General features: G+C 35.3%; 1 protein-coding gene across 2 annotated transcripts; it reads right to left on the bottom strand.

Annotated features, from left to right (window-relative positions):
* Window positions 1–329: 329 nt before the first annotated feature.
* On the bottom strand, window positions 330–6,367 carry LOC137724491 (uncharacterized). 2 transcript variants are annotated; one of them, XM_068463232.1, is made up of 22 exons: window positions 6,105–6,367; window positions 5,804–5,970; window positions 5,314–5,393; window positions 4,784–4,870; window positions 4,625–4,675; window positions 4,418–4,535; window positions 4,256–4,312; window positions 4,107–4,171; window positions 3,935–4,018; window positions 3,771–3,821; window positions 3,603–3,665; window positions 3,469–3,515; window positions 3,284–3,353; window positions 3,129–3,191; window positions 2,883–2,972; window positions 2,758–2,796; window positions 2,452–2,679; window positions 2,286–2,371; window positions 2,014–2,062; window positions 1,852–1,932; window positions 1,663–1,756; window positions 330–1,015 (listed from the first exon to the last, which is right to left on the bottom strand). In XM_068463232.1, the coding sequence occupies exons 2-22, from the start codon at window positions 5,919–5,921 to the stop codon at window positions 705–707; spliced, it is 1,932 nt and encodes a 643-aa protein (XP_068319333.1). In that variant the 5' UTR covers window positions 5,922–5,970; window positions 6,105–6,367; the 3' UTR covers window positions 330–704. The 2 variants fall into 2 exon arrangements, with proteins under 2 accessions (XP_068319333.1, XP_068319332.1); XM_068463231.1 differs by having other exon boundaries at window positions 6,123–6,367.
* Between the last annotated feature and the right edge of the window lie 10,583 nt (window positions 6,368–16,950).

Below are 16,950 nucleotides of genomic sequence, written 5' to 3'. Positions count from 1 at the left end.
ATTTGAGCACTTAAAACATTTAGTTTAGAAACTTAACACCATTGTAATTTGAATATCTGCACTGAACTTTGTTTTTTGGAGTTCGGACCATGAGTAATCATTTTTTTGGACATAATGTTTCTTCTTTATTAAATCACGGATTGTTGATAACATGTTAATAACAAAACGCACTAACATGTTATCGATATATTATCTTCAACACTGATATGAAACCCGTCATTTATCAAAAGATGAACATGCTTGATTACAAAATGCAATGATCCAGAGAAAGTAGTGGCCAATGGGAATGCTACTTTGGGCAATACATCTAACCATATAGAGACAAAACATATATAATATATAGTTATTACTGCATTAAAATCAAGACAAAAACAAAGGGTAGGGATCTGCATGGGGGGTGAAGAAGGGACAACAAATCCCCTGCACAATTCTGAGTGCAGCACATAGACTTTGACAAGCTGAAACCTGCTTTTCAAAAAACACCACAGGACTCGGCTCTCTCCTCCATTCTTTCTAACGTTTGTGTCTTTGGATGGCTGTATATCTAACCATATATCAAAAGACTGTACAAACCAATCCTATCATATTGTATCACCTAAAACCCCTGCTAATTAGCAATAATAATAATAATCGTCCCCTAAACCACACCACAAACAAAAGATTATTTCCTACTAGTTAATATTGTATAGAGGCATCAACTGCCTTCACAAGTGCATCCCATTGAAAATGCTGTATGCACCGTCTTGTGCTCGATTGGTGAACTTTGTTACAGCTCCGTTTTGGTATGCTTTTGCTGCTCCATTTGGGACATTCCTCCCACATGCTGCTTGGAACATATGATTGCCTGCTCCATTTGGAACACAAGTCCTTTGGGACAACATGTCGTTGCTTGCTCCATTTGGGACAATATTCCTTTGGGATAACATGTCATTGGCAGCTAGATTTGGGACGTTTCTTTTGCTCTCGGAGCCCTGCAAGAGATTGTCCAACTGCCCACATGCTGCTGCTATAAGCCCTGCACAATATTACAAAATTGACGGTTATTTACAAGGTTTTGTTTTACTTCTGCAATCTGATGCACGTCATGAGTAGAGAAGAGTTTTGAATTCGGGTTCTCAAAATTGGCATAAAGTAAGATTTGAATGATCAAACTGCGGCAATGAGGTACACAACCTGAAGAACCATCGTCTAGCTCAAATATGTTACAACACTTTTAGCTGTAAATTGGATCAGGCTGGTCAACTTCAGAAATTTTCACCTTATTATGTTGAGAGTGTGAATTCCACATTGGGGAATTAAAGTCTCATAGCGGTTTAAATGATCTTGCGCCTCTCTAACTATAGAGTCTTAATGGAACAATTGAACTATATTGCATAATAATTAAGCTTGGCCTAATTTTTAGAGGAACAATATTGAGCACTCTTAATTTCAAGTTGAGTACCAAGTTACCAACTGCTATGAATAATCAGTTTTTGTTTGTCTCTAGCTATTTTTAGAATCTCAAGTGTAGAGATTGGATCCAATGGTTGGAAGGTTAGTGATGATCAAAACTTTCAACCAAAAACTAGCAGTATGTGTGGTGTAAGTCTCAAGTTTATGTAACGTCGTATGACTGAAACAAAAAGCTGAGTTTACAAGTTTAAGGATAAATGAGGCATGTACCTAAGAATAGAGCAGAAGGTTTTCCAGGCCTCGATTTAAATTCAGGATGGAACTGGACACCGATGAAATATGGATGATTACGCAGCTCAACAATCTGTGATTTTGATATACCAATTGTTACCTCAGAATCACTGCAGTATACAAATCCATTTGATTCTAAAGTTGAAAAGACAGAATGAAAGTTTATACCTCCATGCGTTGGCCAGTTTCATCCTTGCCAGTAAAAGAGAGGCCGGAATTTTCAAGGCGTGCTACCATTTCAGGATTAACCTGAATATCCAACAGAATCAGTCCTCCTGACAAAATTAGTGTCATAGAATATACAACTGTTTGCATTGGGATGTTACGTACCTCATATCTGTGCCGATGTCTCTCATCAATGAAGCGTTTGTTTCCATATCTAACAAAACGGAAATTGCACAGATTAGCCAATATAGGCATCTCATTCAGCATGCTGGTACCCTCTGATTTTTATGTGTATTAAATCAAGTTACTGATTGATCCTTGCAGATCAATAATTTCCTCAGAAACTTTGATTCTCATGAAAAAGTACGAGTGAAGATTCAAACAGATGTGATCTATGAAAATCAAATGCGTGTATTCCGTTCCAAATTAGTACTCACAGTTTAGCTGATTTGCAGTCTGTAGACTGAAAATATGTTCTCCTGGATCCAACACGCATCGTGCCTCCCATATGTGTTTTCGAGCCCTGCTTACATGGCACAGATATCAGATAATGGGAAAAACAAGATAAAAGTCCATTCGCTGAAAAATTCAAGAAATACAGACCTCAGGCATGAATATAACACAGGGATTTTTAGTGTCAGGATCAAATTCTGCACTATGAGCATCTTTCAGACCAAGAACAGATCGTGCAAACTCAATCACAGCAACCTGCATTCCTAGACAAATGCCAAGGAAAGGAATTCTCTTTTCCCGAGCGTATTTTGCAGCAAGAATTTTGCCTTGCACTCCTCTGTCACCGAACCCTCCGGGAACAAGAATACCATCTGCACCCTGAAGAAAAACGCCAGTCAGAAGGGTAACAAAGAAAGAAACTACAACGTAAGAAGGCTATTAAGCATCAGTACAAACCTTCAATAACTTCCATGCAGCTTTGTAGGCATCAGGATTCTGCAATATGCACATTTTCTGTCAAGTTTTTATCTAAGGTAAAATGTACATAAATTTTACGAATAAATATAATATATAATAATAACCTCTTTTGAAGTTGCTTCTTCAAGGTCTTCAGCCGAAACCCAATCCACGAAAAGTTTCTTGCCGCAAGCAACAGAAGCGTGCAAAAGAGCCTGCAGAAAGTAGTACAGATTTTACATCCAGCACCATCACCAATTTGCAAACCATCTAATAAACTCAATCATACATAATATTTCAGAATTTGAGTGTCAAAATGAAAGCAAAACAATTAACACTTGCTAACAGAATTAAGTGGTAGCTAGGTGCACCTTTTGTACAGAGAGGTAGGCATCTGCAAGGCTTGTATACTTTCCGACCATGGAAATGCGAACCTGTTACACAAATGACATTGGCACTTCAAGTTTCCACCAACAGACAGACCTAGACGCATGACATTAGGAATTGCTTGGGTCTTGGAACCTACCGGCTCATGCAACTTGTCACAAATTTCAGCCCTAGAAGTCCACTCTTCCAATTCAGGTTCCTTTGTTAATCTGCACATTATGGATGAATGTTTGAAAACTAAAACGCCACGGCAACTGATGAATAGGATTCCATCCCAAAATTACATGGCAAAAGAAAAAAGAGAGAAGAGTTCATTGGACAAACCCTTGAAGGTTGAGCACTTTGAAGATTGCTTCATGAGCTTTCTGATCCTATTTGACCAGAAGCGTGTGATAATTAGAGATTCAAAATGATTTAAGAAAGTCGATACATTTCAGAATTTGTGGAGAACAACTTACTCTTAAAAGTAATGGAATGTGCCAGATGTTGGGAACGTCGTAGAGAGTGATGATGTTCTCTTTCTACAAAATATTTAGCATTGGAGTTTTAGTAAAGTAAGCATCTTACAAAGCAGACAGACAAGATTTCAAGTAAAATGCTTGAACTAAATTTTTTCAAACATTTACCTGTACATGGCAGAATTGACTGACTTTAGTCTTCACGTTCTCTTTTAATGCCTGTAAATTTAGAACCTTATAGGCAACATGACAAAGAAAACATTGGGCAGCATATGTGCGCGTTTGTGTGTGTGTGTGTGTGTGTGTGTGTGTGTATAGAGAGAGAGAGAGACCATTGTGCTGCGACAAGCTATGATATGTGGTGTCAAACCCAGACATCTCAGTCCACGAACGCTGTGCTGCGTTGGTTTTGTTTTCTGAACATGATTCGATACATCCATTAGAGCAAAGTAGTTTTTTTGTTCTCAATAACAGAAAAATTTACCGAGTTATAAGAAGCTTTACCTGCTCACCAACAACACTCAAAACAGGCACAAGGCTCACATGAATCAAGCAAAAGTTGTTACTACCTGAAATGGAAAAAAAATTCAACCAAGTTTTCAGAAAGAATTTACATAATGTGTCATCTGAAGTATGTTATACAATTTGCTTACCGACGCGATATGAGAACTGTCCTAATGCCTCAATGAAAGGCATGGATTCAATATCACCTGCAACCATAAATGTTTTTAGTAATTTAAAAGAAATCAAGAACATTGTTGTGAAATATATATATATATATATATATATATATATACGTACGTATGTATGTATACCTATAGTTCCACCCAATTCTATGACACAAACATCTGCTGCACCTGACTCTCCATCGACTGGAATTTTGGCTACACGCTCGATCCACTCTTGGATTGCATCTGTGATGTGAGGAACAACCTGCAGAAAAAGAAGGGGAAAAATATGAGAAACATAAGGACTAAATAAATATAGTACTATGGAGTCAAAAGTTAGAGGTAGGCAAAAACCTGGACAGTTTTTCCCAGATAATCTCCCTTTCTCTCTTTGTCAATAACCTCCTGCGACACAAGAAAGATTTTTGGAATATGCACTAGTAGGTATTATGTAGATTATAAATATAATATACACACACAGCCACACATATATATCTATACATATTCACTTGCCTGGTAAATCTTTCCAGTAGTAATATTATTATCGCGGGTCAGCTTGATATCTAGAAATCTTTCATAGTTTCCAAGGTCCAAGTCCACCTGTGAACATTGAAAAAAAAAAAAAAAAAAAAACGACAAATTAGCAAATATTGTTTCAGATTTTGACAGTTGAGTCCAAATTTCATATTTATAATTTATTAGTTTCGAGTCAAAATTTCAGATTAGACTGATAAACAACAAATATTTCACATTAATAAAGTTTTCGGCTTATGCAAACGTGGGTTAAGCCAGTTGGACTGGTGTGCCTACCCCTTTGTACCAGAGTGTGAATTAATCCCTTCTCTGTGGATTAGAGTAGATACAATATATCCCTTAGTTAAAAAACAATAAGGTTTCTGCCTTTTGCCATCCAAAAATACATTCATCAACTTTTCTTCGGAAGATCCAAAGCTTCTAACAAATCACAGTTCCTCTCACAAACTGTCCCTAAAAAGAAGGGGAAATAAGTATCTAGAAGGGGGCAGGAGAGTGAGTTTCTGTACCTCACCACCATCATCCAACACAAACACTTCACCATGCTCAATTGGGGACACAGTTCCAGCATCGGTGTTTAGGTAAGGATCTGAATTACAAAAGAACAGAGAAATCATGATCAGAAAATAGAGAAATAAATTCCCACAAAAGAGATGCAAATCCATATGAAAATTGATAAGAGAATTGCAGGCATTCAGGTTTCTTTTCCTAAAGTTACACTAATTGAAATTTAAAATCTTTCATACAGCTATTAAAAAAAAAAGAAGAAGAATGTTTAGCAGAAAAAGCTAAATCTGATGCATCTATTTTTTTTTTTATTTCCTTAAAAAAAAAATGGAAAAAGTGGATGAGCTTTCCAACAAAACCGGCATAATGGGTTGCCTCAAAAGGTTTAAAACGGCAGAGATTAGCAACATAACAATAATAAATAAAAGGAAACAAAAACGAAAAGAACAAAAACAAGAAGAAGAAGAGAAGAAGAGAAGAAGAGAAAGAGACCAATTTTAATGGAAGTGACTCGAAGTCCACAAGCTTTGAGAAGAAGGCCAATACTGCTAGCAGTCACTCCTTTCCCAAGTCCACTTACTACTCCCCCTGTCACCAAAATATACTTCATTTCTTCTTCTCCGTCTTTCAAACCACCAACTTTTTCTGTGTAATTATTCCTACGCAAATCAAACAAATCCCATCAGCCCCAATAAGCATTTTAGTCTCCAGCATTGATTCTGTAAACAAAATGAAGAAGAAGAAGAAGAAAAAGAAAAGGCTGGATTTATTTATTTTGCTATGAATTTTTTACTTTGTAACAGAAACCCACCAGCCACCAGCACAGTAGCGTTTACTAAATCTTTACTTTCTTGACTTCTACAGTTGTTTCTTGGTGACTTTGAAACGTTATCTGATTTCTCTCTCTCTCTCTCCTTAATCCAACACAGAAGTGTAAAGAGGATGTGTTATATCATACAAAATCCCAAGCAAGGAAAAACCATCAGCTTCTTAACAGCAATAGACAGAGAAAATGAGAGAGAAGAGAATAATGTGGTAGTTAATGCAGTGAGGAATTGGTTAGGCATATGACTGCCTTTTATAGACAAAGAAAACCATTTTTCATTTTCCCCTCTAAAAAAAGGGCTAAGTTTATGCTCTTCCATTTTATCAATTTTTTTTTCACGTTACAGCTGCTGCAGCTGAGCAGCCGAGGTATACCCCATCCCACCAATAACTTGTACGTGAACTATAATATAAAATCACGACCACTAATCTCCTTATTCTTGTCAAATTAATGAATAATGTTATTCATACTATATTTTTGTACCATATTTTTATTCCGTCTTAGGTGTCATCAGATGTAGACAGCCATATCATTTGAAAAATTTGTAAAACCCAAGGAAATGAAGAAGAAAGACTTCTTCTTGTATACCACAATTATCATTTAATTAACTAGTTTTTTTTAATTATTAATTTATTAAATAATGAACTAAATTTAAAAAGGAAAACTAATGAAAAGGGTTTGAAAACTTTAAGTGATTGACTTTTTAGTGTAAAAATGTGGTTTTTCGTTAAAATGAACAGTACCATAAGTTTTTTTTGTTAAAATTCCCAATTTAAAAATCTGATTAATTCAAATGATGTGACTATCCACATCAAATGTCATTTAATATAATATAAAAATATGGTACAAAAATATGATATGAATACTATTACTCCAAATTAATTGTATTTTATAAGAGATTAAGATAAATTAGAAAACTGGTCGGTAATGGATAATTTAGTAAAAGTTGACCAATTTTGCATTTTATGCTGCATGATTTTTTGTTAACTTTAACAAATTTAACATATATAGAAGGTCTTCAAACAATTTTTGGGTATACACTTTCATCCGGCCCGACAAAAATGTATAACTTTTCTGCCAACTAGAACAAATTTGAGGGCAATACAATCCCTATAATTAATAAACATATCCTCTTTTTATAACCACTACTTTCCACTTGTATATGTCGCACTCAACCTTCCAACTTGCAACCTCCGCAGATTGTTACCAAATATATGCATATTTACATGACCAAATAATCTCAATGGTATTCTCCCCCATCTACCTTCAAATAATGTTATATATACATATACATATGTATAAACGCACAGTCGCACACCCACCACAAGTACTAGATGAGGCGTTTATTTTCTTTAAAGAAGAATGATAGGGAGAACACATTTTTGTTCCATATTTATTTATCATCTCATGTGCAAGTGATATAATTATATTTAATATAAAATTGTGATTAAAATTCTCTATGATCGTAATATATGCATTTTATTCTTCTTCTATCTCCCCCAAATAAAGAAAAACAACAACCTCTTAACCATATTCGATATACGTACAAATTAGACCTAACTAAGATCCAGTTTGGGATTGCTGTGTTTTTATACAAAAAAAAAAATGTTATGTTGTGCTTTAAGAATAATCAGTTGTCAAAGAAAGCAGTTGAGCTTTGATAAACTGTATTTTTAAATGTTGTGAGTATGAAAAGTAATGTAAAACCGTTTGGTAAATTTCAATGTAAAAGTGATATAATTGTACATAACGACAAAAGTGGACATGGTAGTTAGGTGGTGGTGGTGGCAGTTGTGATAGCAACGACAAAAGTGGCAGTATTTTGGTGGTGCCAATTGTGACATCCCACATCGCCCAGGGGAGTGATCATTATATGTATATTCTCATCCCTACCTAGCACGAGGCCTTTTGGGAGCTCACTGGTTTCGGGTTCCATAAGAACTCCGAAGTTAAGCGAGTAGCGCGCGAGAGCAATCCCATGATGGGTGACCCACTGGGAAGTTGCTCGTGAGTTCCCAAAAACAAAACCGTGAGGGAATGGTAAGCCCAAAGCGAACAATATCGTGCTACGGTGGTGGAGTGGGCCCGCGAAGTGGTCCCCCCCCCGGGCTGGGATGTGACAATTTGGTATTATAGCCTAACCCTGGCCGTGGTGTGCCGACGAGTACGTTGGGCCCCTAAGGGGGGTGGATTGTGACATCCCACATCGCCCAGGGGAGTGATCCTTATATGTATATTCTCATCCCTACCTAACACGAGGCCTTTTGGGAGCTCACTGGCTTCGGGTTCCGTAGGAACTCCGAAGTTAAGCGAGTAGTGCGCGAGAGCAATCCCATGATGGGTGACCCACTGGGAAGTTGCTCGTGAGTTCCCAAAAACAAAACCGTGAGGGAATGGTAAGCCCAAAGCGGACAATATCGTGCTACGGTGGTGGAGTGGGCCCGGGAAGTGGTCCCCCCCGGGCCGGGATGTTACACCAATAGTGGGGTGTGATGGTTGAGGTGTAGAGTTAACAATGGAGGTAGATGCAACAACAGTGATGGTAGTGGCGGTTGTGGTGGCGACTAGTTATGGTGGTGATGGTGACAATGGTGGCAATGATGGTTGCAACAATAGTTGTGACAATGGTGGTTGTGGCGGTTGTAATGGCGGTGGCGGCGGTCATGGTTATGGTGGTAATGACAGTGGTGGTGTAAGGTTAGTGTTTGTAGTGGCAAGTGGTGGCGGTCACTTTGTTCTTCAAGGGATAAAATGAGTGTAGAAGGTTAAATAATGTCACTTTTAAAACTAATGAGGTTATTACAAGAATTGAAAATATTCATTAAATGTTCAACTCTGCTTTCTATTAAAGCAACTTTTCGAAACAACTTGCATGATGCTTTTAAAAATTGCTGTTTAGAGACCATTATTTTTAAAATAAACAAGATATTTTATTTTTACTAAACATTTTTAATTGCTTTATCAAACGAGGCCTAATTCTCTTCCCTAAATAGAAAAACCAAAACCTAATACCTATATCCGATGTTCTTACAAATTAAACCTAACTAATTCCCACTTCACCATATCAAAGGTCTATTATGTGTATAGTGTTGGATAAATATCAACAATCAATGATAAATTTATATATGCTAATAAATAATAAATGTGAATAAATAATTTAACAAAGTATGAACAAAACGAAATAATATTAAACATACAAATTGAAGATTGAGGCTTGCGTACCACAATGTCCTTGAAACAGAAATTTCGTCCCTACTCAGTGCTTGTAGTTCTACAGACGTCTACTTCACCATGATTCAACGATTTAGGTCAGAATTCCAGCACCGGAAAACTTGACTTATGGCGAATTTATTTGTGGTTCTCTCAGTAAGAATTTTGGGATTGTAGAAGAAGAATTTTATTTTTTTCTGTTCTAAATGTCATGCATATGGATGTATATATAATAGGTTTATGCCTATTCGTAACAGATATGAGAATGTGATGCGTTTGTTGGGAGACATCTTCTCAAAGGGGTGCTTTGCTCTATCTGGCGTTCTTTCATCACTTCATCTGAAAAGATGAGTCTGTTGATATAAAAAATAATTAATTAATTAAATAATTTAATTATTAGAACCCGAGCCCAAGAGCTCCAAGGCCCATCTTTTGATAATTAATTATATATTAATATTAATGATCTATTAATTATCAATTAATTTGTGCACTCAAAAGTCCAATATTAAGGTTGAGCCTAATTTTATTCTTCATGGTCCATCACTCCAATCACTTTTTATACGGGATAAAGCCTTATAAAGTGAGAAAACTTTTTAATAGTGATCAATATAGAACAATGAAATTTCTACTCAAAATGTCTAACATATAGTACAATACCGTTGACATATAACAAATATTTAGGTACAAGAGAAGACGTAATCTTAGTTACAAAAGGATAATATAGTTTTACTACCTGTGAAGCTACCTTATCCTTATGACATAGATTGCGTGTATATATATTTTATAGATAATAGATAATTGTTATCACCTGTATTAGGTTTCCCTTTTTCGTTTGTCTTTGGTAATTTGGCTTCTGCCCTTTTCTTGGGAGAGGCCTCAACTTATTTTCTTTTGTCAGACACAAATATGCCGATGCTATGTACTAACAGTTGAACAAGACAAAAAGGTTCCGGCGGAAATGGATTTTTGTTTTGGTTGTGTTAGGATCATGGATGGTTAGTTATTCAGAAGTTATCGAGTGGTGAGGGCAATCTCAAAAGTAAGGAAATCTTTTAAGAGAATGGATTTTTATTTTTTTTATAAAAATAAGGATTAGTTATGGGGTCCATATTAAATCAAACTTTAACGAACTGTATCGTCTATTTTTCAAGTTGCACTTCATGGATCATTTTTGCAAAATATTAGCCAAATCGGAAATGTTTAAGACATCTAATTAGGTTCAAAGAAACTAACGAATATTTTGTTGTATAAGAAACAATAAAATTTTATCTTGATATTTAAATAAGCAAATAATTTTGGATTGAATTAAATTTTTGCAAAGATGATATATGAATTGAGACTTACAAAATAATTCAGATCGTTGAAGTTCGATGTGAAATGAGTTCCACATCTAATCCCTTTTCTTTTGAAAAAATAGAAATCCCTTTGCATAAAGTGATAACTGGGCCATCTATGAAGGTGTGTGGGCAGTGGCATCGCACATGGCCTCTAATTTTCTGTTTCACATGTATGTATGATATTTATATCCATATCTGCACATTCTTCACATATTGAGCGCCCGACGCAAATGGTCTAGCGCTTCCGGATTGTTGCATGAACTATGGGTTCAAATCTTGCCTAATGCACAAAATTTCAAAACCTTTCACAGTTTTGCACACGACTCTTAAAATCTTATAGCTAACGCTGCCTTTTAAAGGCTCTCGACTTAATTTTGTACATGATTTCTAAAATTTCATAACCAATCATGTATGATAATATAAAATGTCATCTAAAATTTCATAACCAATCATGTATGATAATATAAAATGTCAGATATATGCTACGCAACACTAGTGTTTAAATATGGTATCTTTCTATCTATTATGATCTGAAGTTGACCAGTTTGCCATGCTTGACTCTGATGTTACAAAAAGGATGCAAATAAGATATAAAGAGGTGGCAGAAAATTGGATGGCGGTGATATTGCTTTTAGCCTTTAGCCACGAGAGGTGTTACTTCCATATTTTTTTGCTTTTTAGTTCCAATAAGGCTTCATTTTTGCAACATCAAAGTCAATCTTTGAGGAGAAAGAATATTTCCCTTAATCATGTATCTTCCGCAATTTGATAACAAGATTAAGAAACAAAATATAATTAACCCACTGCAAACTGACCCCAAATCAATTTATATCGAAATATAATTTGTTAAAAGGAGAGCTATTCCTTTTCCTTTTTATATTTTTTTTTCAAGTACAGTAAGTATGAATAAATGTCCCGACCACCCACTTGCTAATTCCTTTAGAATGTAACCCCATCACGTAAGCCCTAAGCTATCTCCAATGTAATAGATCTATCATATGACAACGAGGGATCCACCTTATTTTCTTTATTTTGATAATCTTGTGACGAAATTTAATTGATCTCCCTTCACAAGGGAAAAAAAGTTAAGAAAATGCTTGTTTATTTAGATGGGTAATTAAAAGAAAAATATATGTGAGTTGAGCATGGAAGAAAAGGATATTCGCATGCATTCACATTGATCGAGTTAATGGTTTTGATCCACAGCCACTTTCCGAAAGTGCTAAAAAGATGAATAAAATAGAGAAAAACAAAGAACAAGAAATGGGATCAAAATTCTTAAAGGATAAAAAGAACTTTGTGGAAAACTCAAAAGGATAAAATAGCAGTCCAAAAAGGAAAGAGAAGATCAAACAAGCATCCTTGTATCCCAAGAAAACTACCTGCCAATTACTAACCAACGTCCAACGGCCAATGAACCAATGTACCGCTCTCATTTTTTTAAGGTATATATATTCAGATTTTAGGATAACTTCTTGTCGCACTTCTAAATACATGTCGTGATTGCAGCAAAAAGTCAAAATAATTGTTCCTTAAGGCACTAAACTTATGATTGTTGTACTAATAAACTCACTTGTATAAGATAATTAGCATGCCATAAAAGGAGATTAGAAATGATCACATGAAACTATTGAAGCAAACAACCCACGCCTAGTTAGTGCACCCAACTATTGAACAAGAAGTCCACGCTCTCTAATACAAATGAATTAAGCTATAATTTTAATTATTTTTCCTCATACATAACTACATCAATACCTCCAAATCATATGCACTGTTCATAAAAGTATGCCTAAGCACCTTTTGTTCATGGTTTATTTTGTTGTTTTTCTTTTTTTCCCTTGTTAGTTTGTTTGAAAGAACGTCAGTAAACTACTCAAATATATGTACAAATCAGAATTTAAAATAAATCGTCTATGGTCAGGTTTTGTAAGCTTACTGGTATCAAGTATTTACCATACTCACCTCATAGTTCAAATTCTTCTTTTTCGAATTAGCATTCATTGAGATGTAAGCATTACTCTTATTTATTTATTTACACAAAATAAGATACTTAAACGATATTTTTATAACGAGATAAGACAAGTTAGACAACAAAGCTGTATACCACCATAATGAGAGACCATGCGTTCACGATTGGTATCCATTACTCTTCACAAATTTATATCGTCTTCACGTCCATGTGACTCCAACTTGCAACCATTGACAACCAGATGAAAACAACTTTCATATATCAAAGCTAATCATTACTCACGCAACTTAGAGTGCTTAATGTTAATGGAAGATTTTAGTCATAATTTTATAGATTCACCTGCATCATTCATCTTATGTCAATCATCTTAGAACTTATTTATCACGCGTTAAACTTGTGGACGCTACTTGTCCAATAAGTTTCGGAATATACACACTAGGGAATACGACCATTAAAGTGACTAAGTTGCATATATATCCACAACATTGATACGCAAATTAAATAATTAATAAGAAAAGAGAGTAAATGGGGAATTAGGATTGAGGGGGTGACCTGACCTGACCTGAGCAGAAGGGGAGGGCCATAGAGAAAAGGCTGTGGGAGCCAAGGCCGGCGGTGTACAAGGAGGCAGAGCCAGTGGGGTTGAAGCTGGCGTATGTTTGCATGCATGCAGATATATTAAATAACCTCTTTGCCCGCACTTCTGCGTATGTGAAATGTCTTTTTTTAATCACAGCGAGCTACGTGTATGCGAGTTATAGTTTTTTAGTTCATTAATCAATGCCATCATTCATATGTACAAATATTAATTGATTGAAATTATGGTAGTTTTGGATTCAATCTTAACCATCTTGTTTAAACAATGGTTGAGATTGAGAAAAATTCTAACTTATATACAATACACAATGAAATACACAATGAACGACATGTAATGCTAGAGGAATGTCTTTCCCTTTTTTTTCTTTTTTTTTTCTCAACGGTTTACTAAAATCCAATAAAAAATAAAATAAAATCAAATCAAAGAGGAACCGTATCAAACAATAATAAAAAAAATATAAGAAGAAATACAAACGGTTATTGTTTCCTCACTTGCTCCAAAACCCCCAACTGGAATGCATGCAGGCCAAACAACAAGAGACTCGGGGCCACGTACTGAAAGATATCTTTATTACTTCGGACTTATGCATGCAGATGTTTGTTCCGAGTTGTTTATTTTTTTAGGGAAGCCGGATGTTCGACCGTATTTTTCAAGACTTATCAGAATTCGTTGAGAATGAATCCTACATACATTAATAGAAGAAGTGATCTTGCATAGGTTTATAAGTAAGTTGGACTACTCTCTATATTGCCAATTGGTTTTGTGGTAGAACCTCAACTTAATTCCTTCATAGTATCATAGTAAGTTGTGTCACATGAAACCTGACAGCCACACTGCTAGCTCCACGTCATCCCAATATGTTGTCCACGTGTTACCTTGAAAATTCGTCACATGTGAGGGGTGTGTTACGAATGAATCTCACAATGATATGGAATGGACCTTGAATAGACATATAAGTAAACTGAACTACTTTCTATATTGTCAATTAATTTTATAATGAAACTTCATATCAATCAGGGTTTATTCCAGAAAGGAATAAACTTTATATATAGCCCAATAAATGTCGGAACAAATAAATGAAATAATGCTACACCAGTTTAGGGTTTTATATTTCTTAACCATAACTAACATCCTTAAAGGTTGGTAACATACTTGCATGACATGACATGAGTATACTAATATAATGTTTTGTGTTAATAAATTAAAACATGTGTAAACTTGTTTGACGAACACAAGACGGTATGTGCTAGTGTAACGGTTTTATGTAAATATTTTCTTTATATGGCATAATAAATAGGGACACGTGGTGCTGACGAAGCTTATCCTTCATTATAAACCATTTATACTCAACGTGGGTTGAATTGTGAAAGTTATATATCCTTTTGGGTAGGTACGTGTATATGATACTTTATGGTTGGACCCATGAAAAACTGAACACCTCAGATTTACATGTGACCACGTCAGCGTTGAAATTAATACGTGACCAACTTCATCTCCTCCTTGGGAGGCCTCCATTGGCCTCCATATGCACAACATAAAAACCATCACCTGTCTTGCCGGCCAAACACTACTAGAAAATGTGCTATAGGACACCGATTTGAGGATACTATTCTCTATTGAGTAAACTATTGATTTACCCTCTAAACTTTCACCTAACTTTTGATTTCCTCCCTAAACTTTTCTATTGGAAAATTAAGGACTCAAACTAATTTTTTTAGCAGATTTGCCCCCTACCGTTAGTTTTTCATATATTCCATCATATTTCTATTAAGTGAAACCATGTGCATAACATGTGAGTATAGTTAAGTCACTTCACTCTTAAAAATGATTAAAAAACTGAAAATAAATATAAAAAAAAAAAATTCCCTCTATTTTTTCCTACTAATTCCCATCCTCAATTTTATTTTTCCCTCTCATTCTTATGCATGAGAAATGACATATGGTGTTATTATCTTCATAAGTAGCTAAGTTAATATTTTTCTTGAAGCATGTACTACAAATGTAGCTAAGTTATATACCTTATGGATGGTAAAATCTCTTACGTTTTCCAACTTCTTAAGGATCATTTTGTGGAATTGTATTGAGATTATTATGACATTATGAAAATTATGTAATTATCTTGAGCATTTTTTATGAGTATTATGAACATGTTTCTTATATTAATGCACTGTTTTGGAGACAGTAACACCATGAGCATTTATCAAATTATTAATTTGTTAGAGAAAATAAAAATGGTAGTAGATGCTTCAAGAAAAAGACTAACTTAGCTACTTATGAAGACAATAACACCATATGTCATTTCTCATGCATAGGAATGAGAGGGAAAAATAAATTTGAGGATAGGAATTAATGTGAAAAAATAGAGGGAAAGTTTTGTTTTTTTATTATTTATTTTCAGTTTTTTAATCATTTTTAAGAGTGAAATGACTTAACTACACTCATATGTTGTGCACATAACCTCACTTAACAGAAATATGGATGAACCATATGAAAAACTAAAGGTAGGGGGCAAATCGGCTAAAAGAAATTAGTTTGAGTCCTTAATTTTCCAATAGAAAAGTTCAGGGGGGAAATCGAAAGTTAGATGAAAGTTCATAGGGTAAATCGACAGTTTACTCTTCTCTATTAGTAGCTTTGTAAATGTATGTGTCACTATCGTTTAAATTTGGTGCCTTAAACCTTTTCAACACTATTCATTAGTGTCAACTGTAAAAATTTTGACACCAAAGTCATATTGTTTTGTTTTTTAACTTAGGATTCAGTTTTGCTTTCCATTTTTTTTTTGTCAAAAATAGTTTTATATTTATTTAATAGTATTATTCCACATATATTTTCGCATCCATATAAAACACAAAGTTATCAAACCCTAAAAGATATTTTCAACATCCGCTGATATTCATATTTCACTCAATTCACTCCCACTTATTCTTTCTCTGCTTCTTCCAGATTTATCTCCTCTCTCACCGCCGACAACCCAAAACAACCATGGCATTTGTTGATCTTATCTCCCACTCTTCGCTCTCTCTAGAACGCGACAACAACAAAATTTACCTCAACCCTAATTTTTAACCAGCCGTTCTCTCTATCTCTCTCTCTCCTTCTTGCACTCAACCCCTCTCCTCCTTCCCCTAGCTTCCCTACCTTTTCGATGGTAAAGCTTTCTTGGGTCCTCGCTTTTACGTCTTAAATTTCAGGTAGACAGGCTATGGGCCAATTCTAACACTTCCTCGTACGTGAGACCCCATTTTATCGGTCACATGTGAAGTTCCACACATCGGCAACCACATGACCAAAAGGAAGACCGCGTACATTAATTGTTACAGAGTTTGAACTCGACATCGATGGTCGTCGAGATCGAGATTACGAGAAGCTCAAAAGAGATTTTATTGAACAGGAGCGAAGGCTTTTGGATGAACCCCTTATTTTTACAATGTCAACTCATCACAGCAACCCCAACTCCACAACTTTAAAAATTCCTTTCTATTTGATCTCAATTCACTCCCACTTATTCTTTCTCTGCTTCTTCCAGATTTATCTCCTCTCTCACCGCCGACAACCCAAAATAACCATGGCATTTGCCGATCTTATCTCCCACTCTTTGCTCTCTCTAGAACGCGACAACAACAAAATTTACTTCAACCCTAATTTTTAACCAGCCGTTCTCTCTATCTCTCTCTCCTTCTTGCACTCAACCCCTCT

Source organism: Pyrus communis, chromosome 2 (genome assembly GCF_963583255.1).
Source record: "Pyrus communis chromosome 2, drPyrComm1.1, whole genome shotgun sequence".
NCBI classification, from domain to species: domain Eukaryota; kingdom Viridiplantae; phylum Streptophyta; class Magnoliopsida; order Rosales; family Rosaceae; genus Pyrus; species Pyrus communis.
The sequence above is the reverse complement of the archived record's forward strand: the minus strand, read 5'-3'. Positions and strand labels throughout refer to the sequence as shown.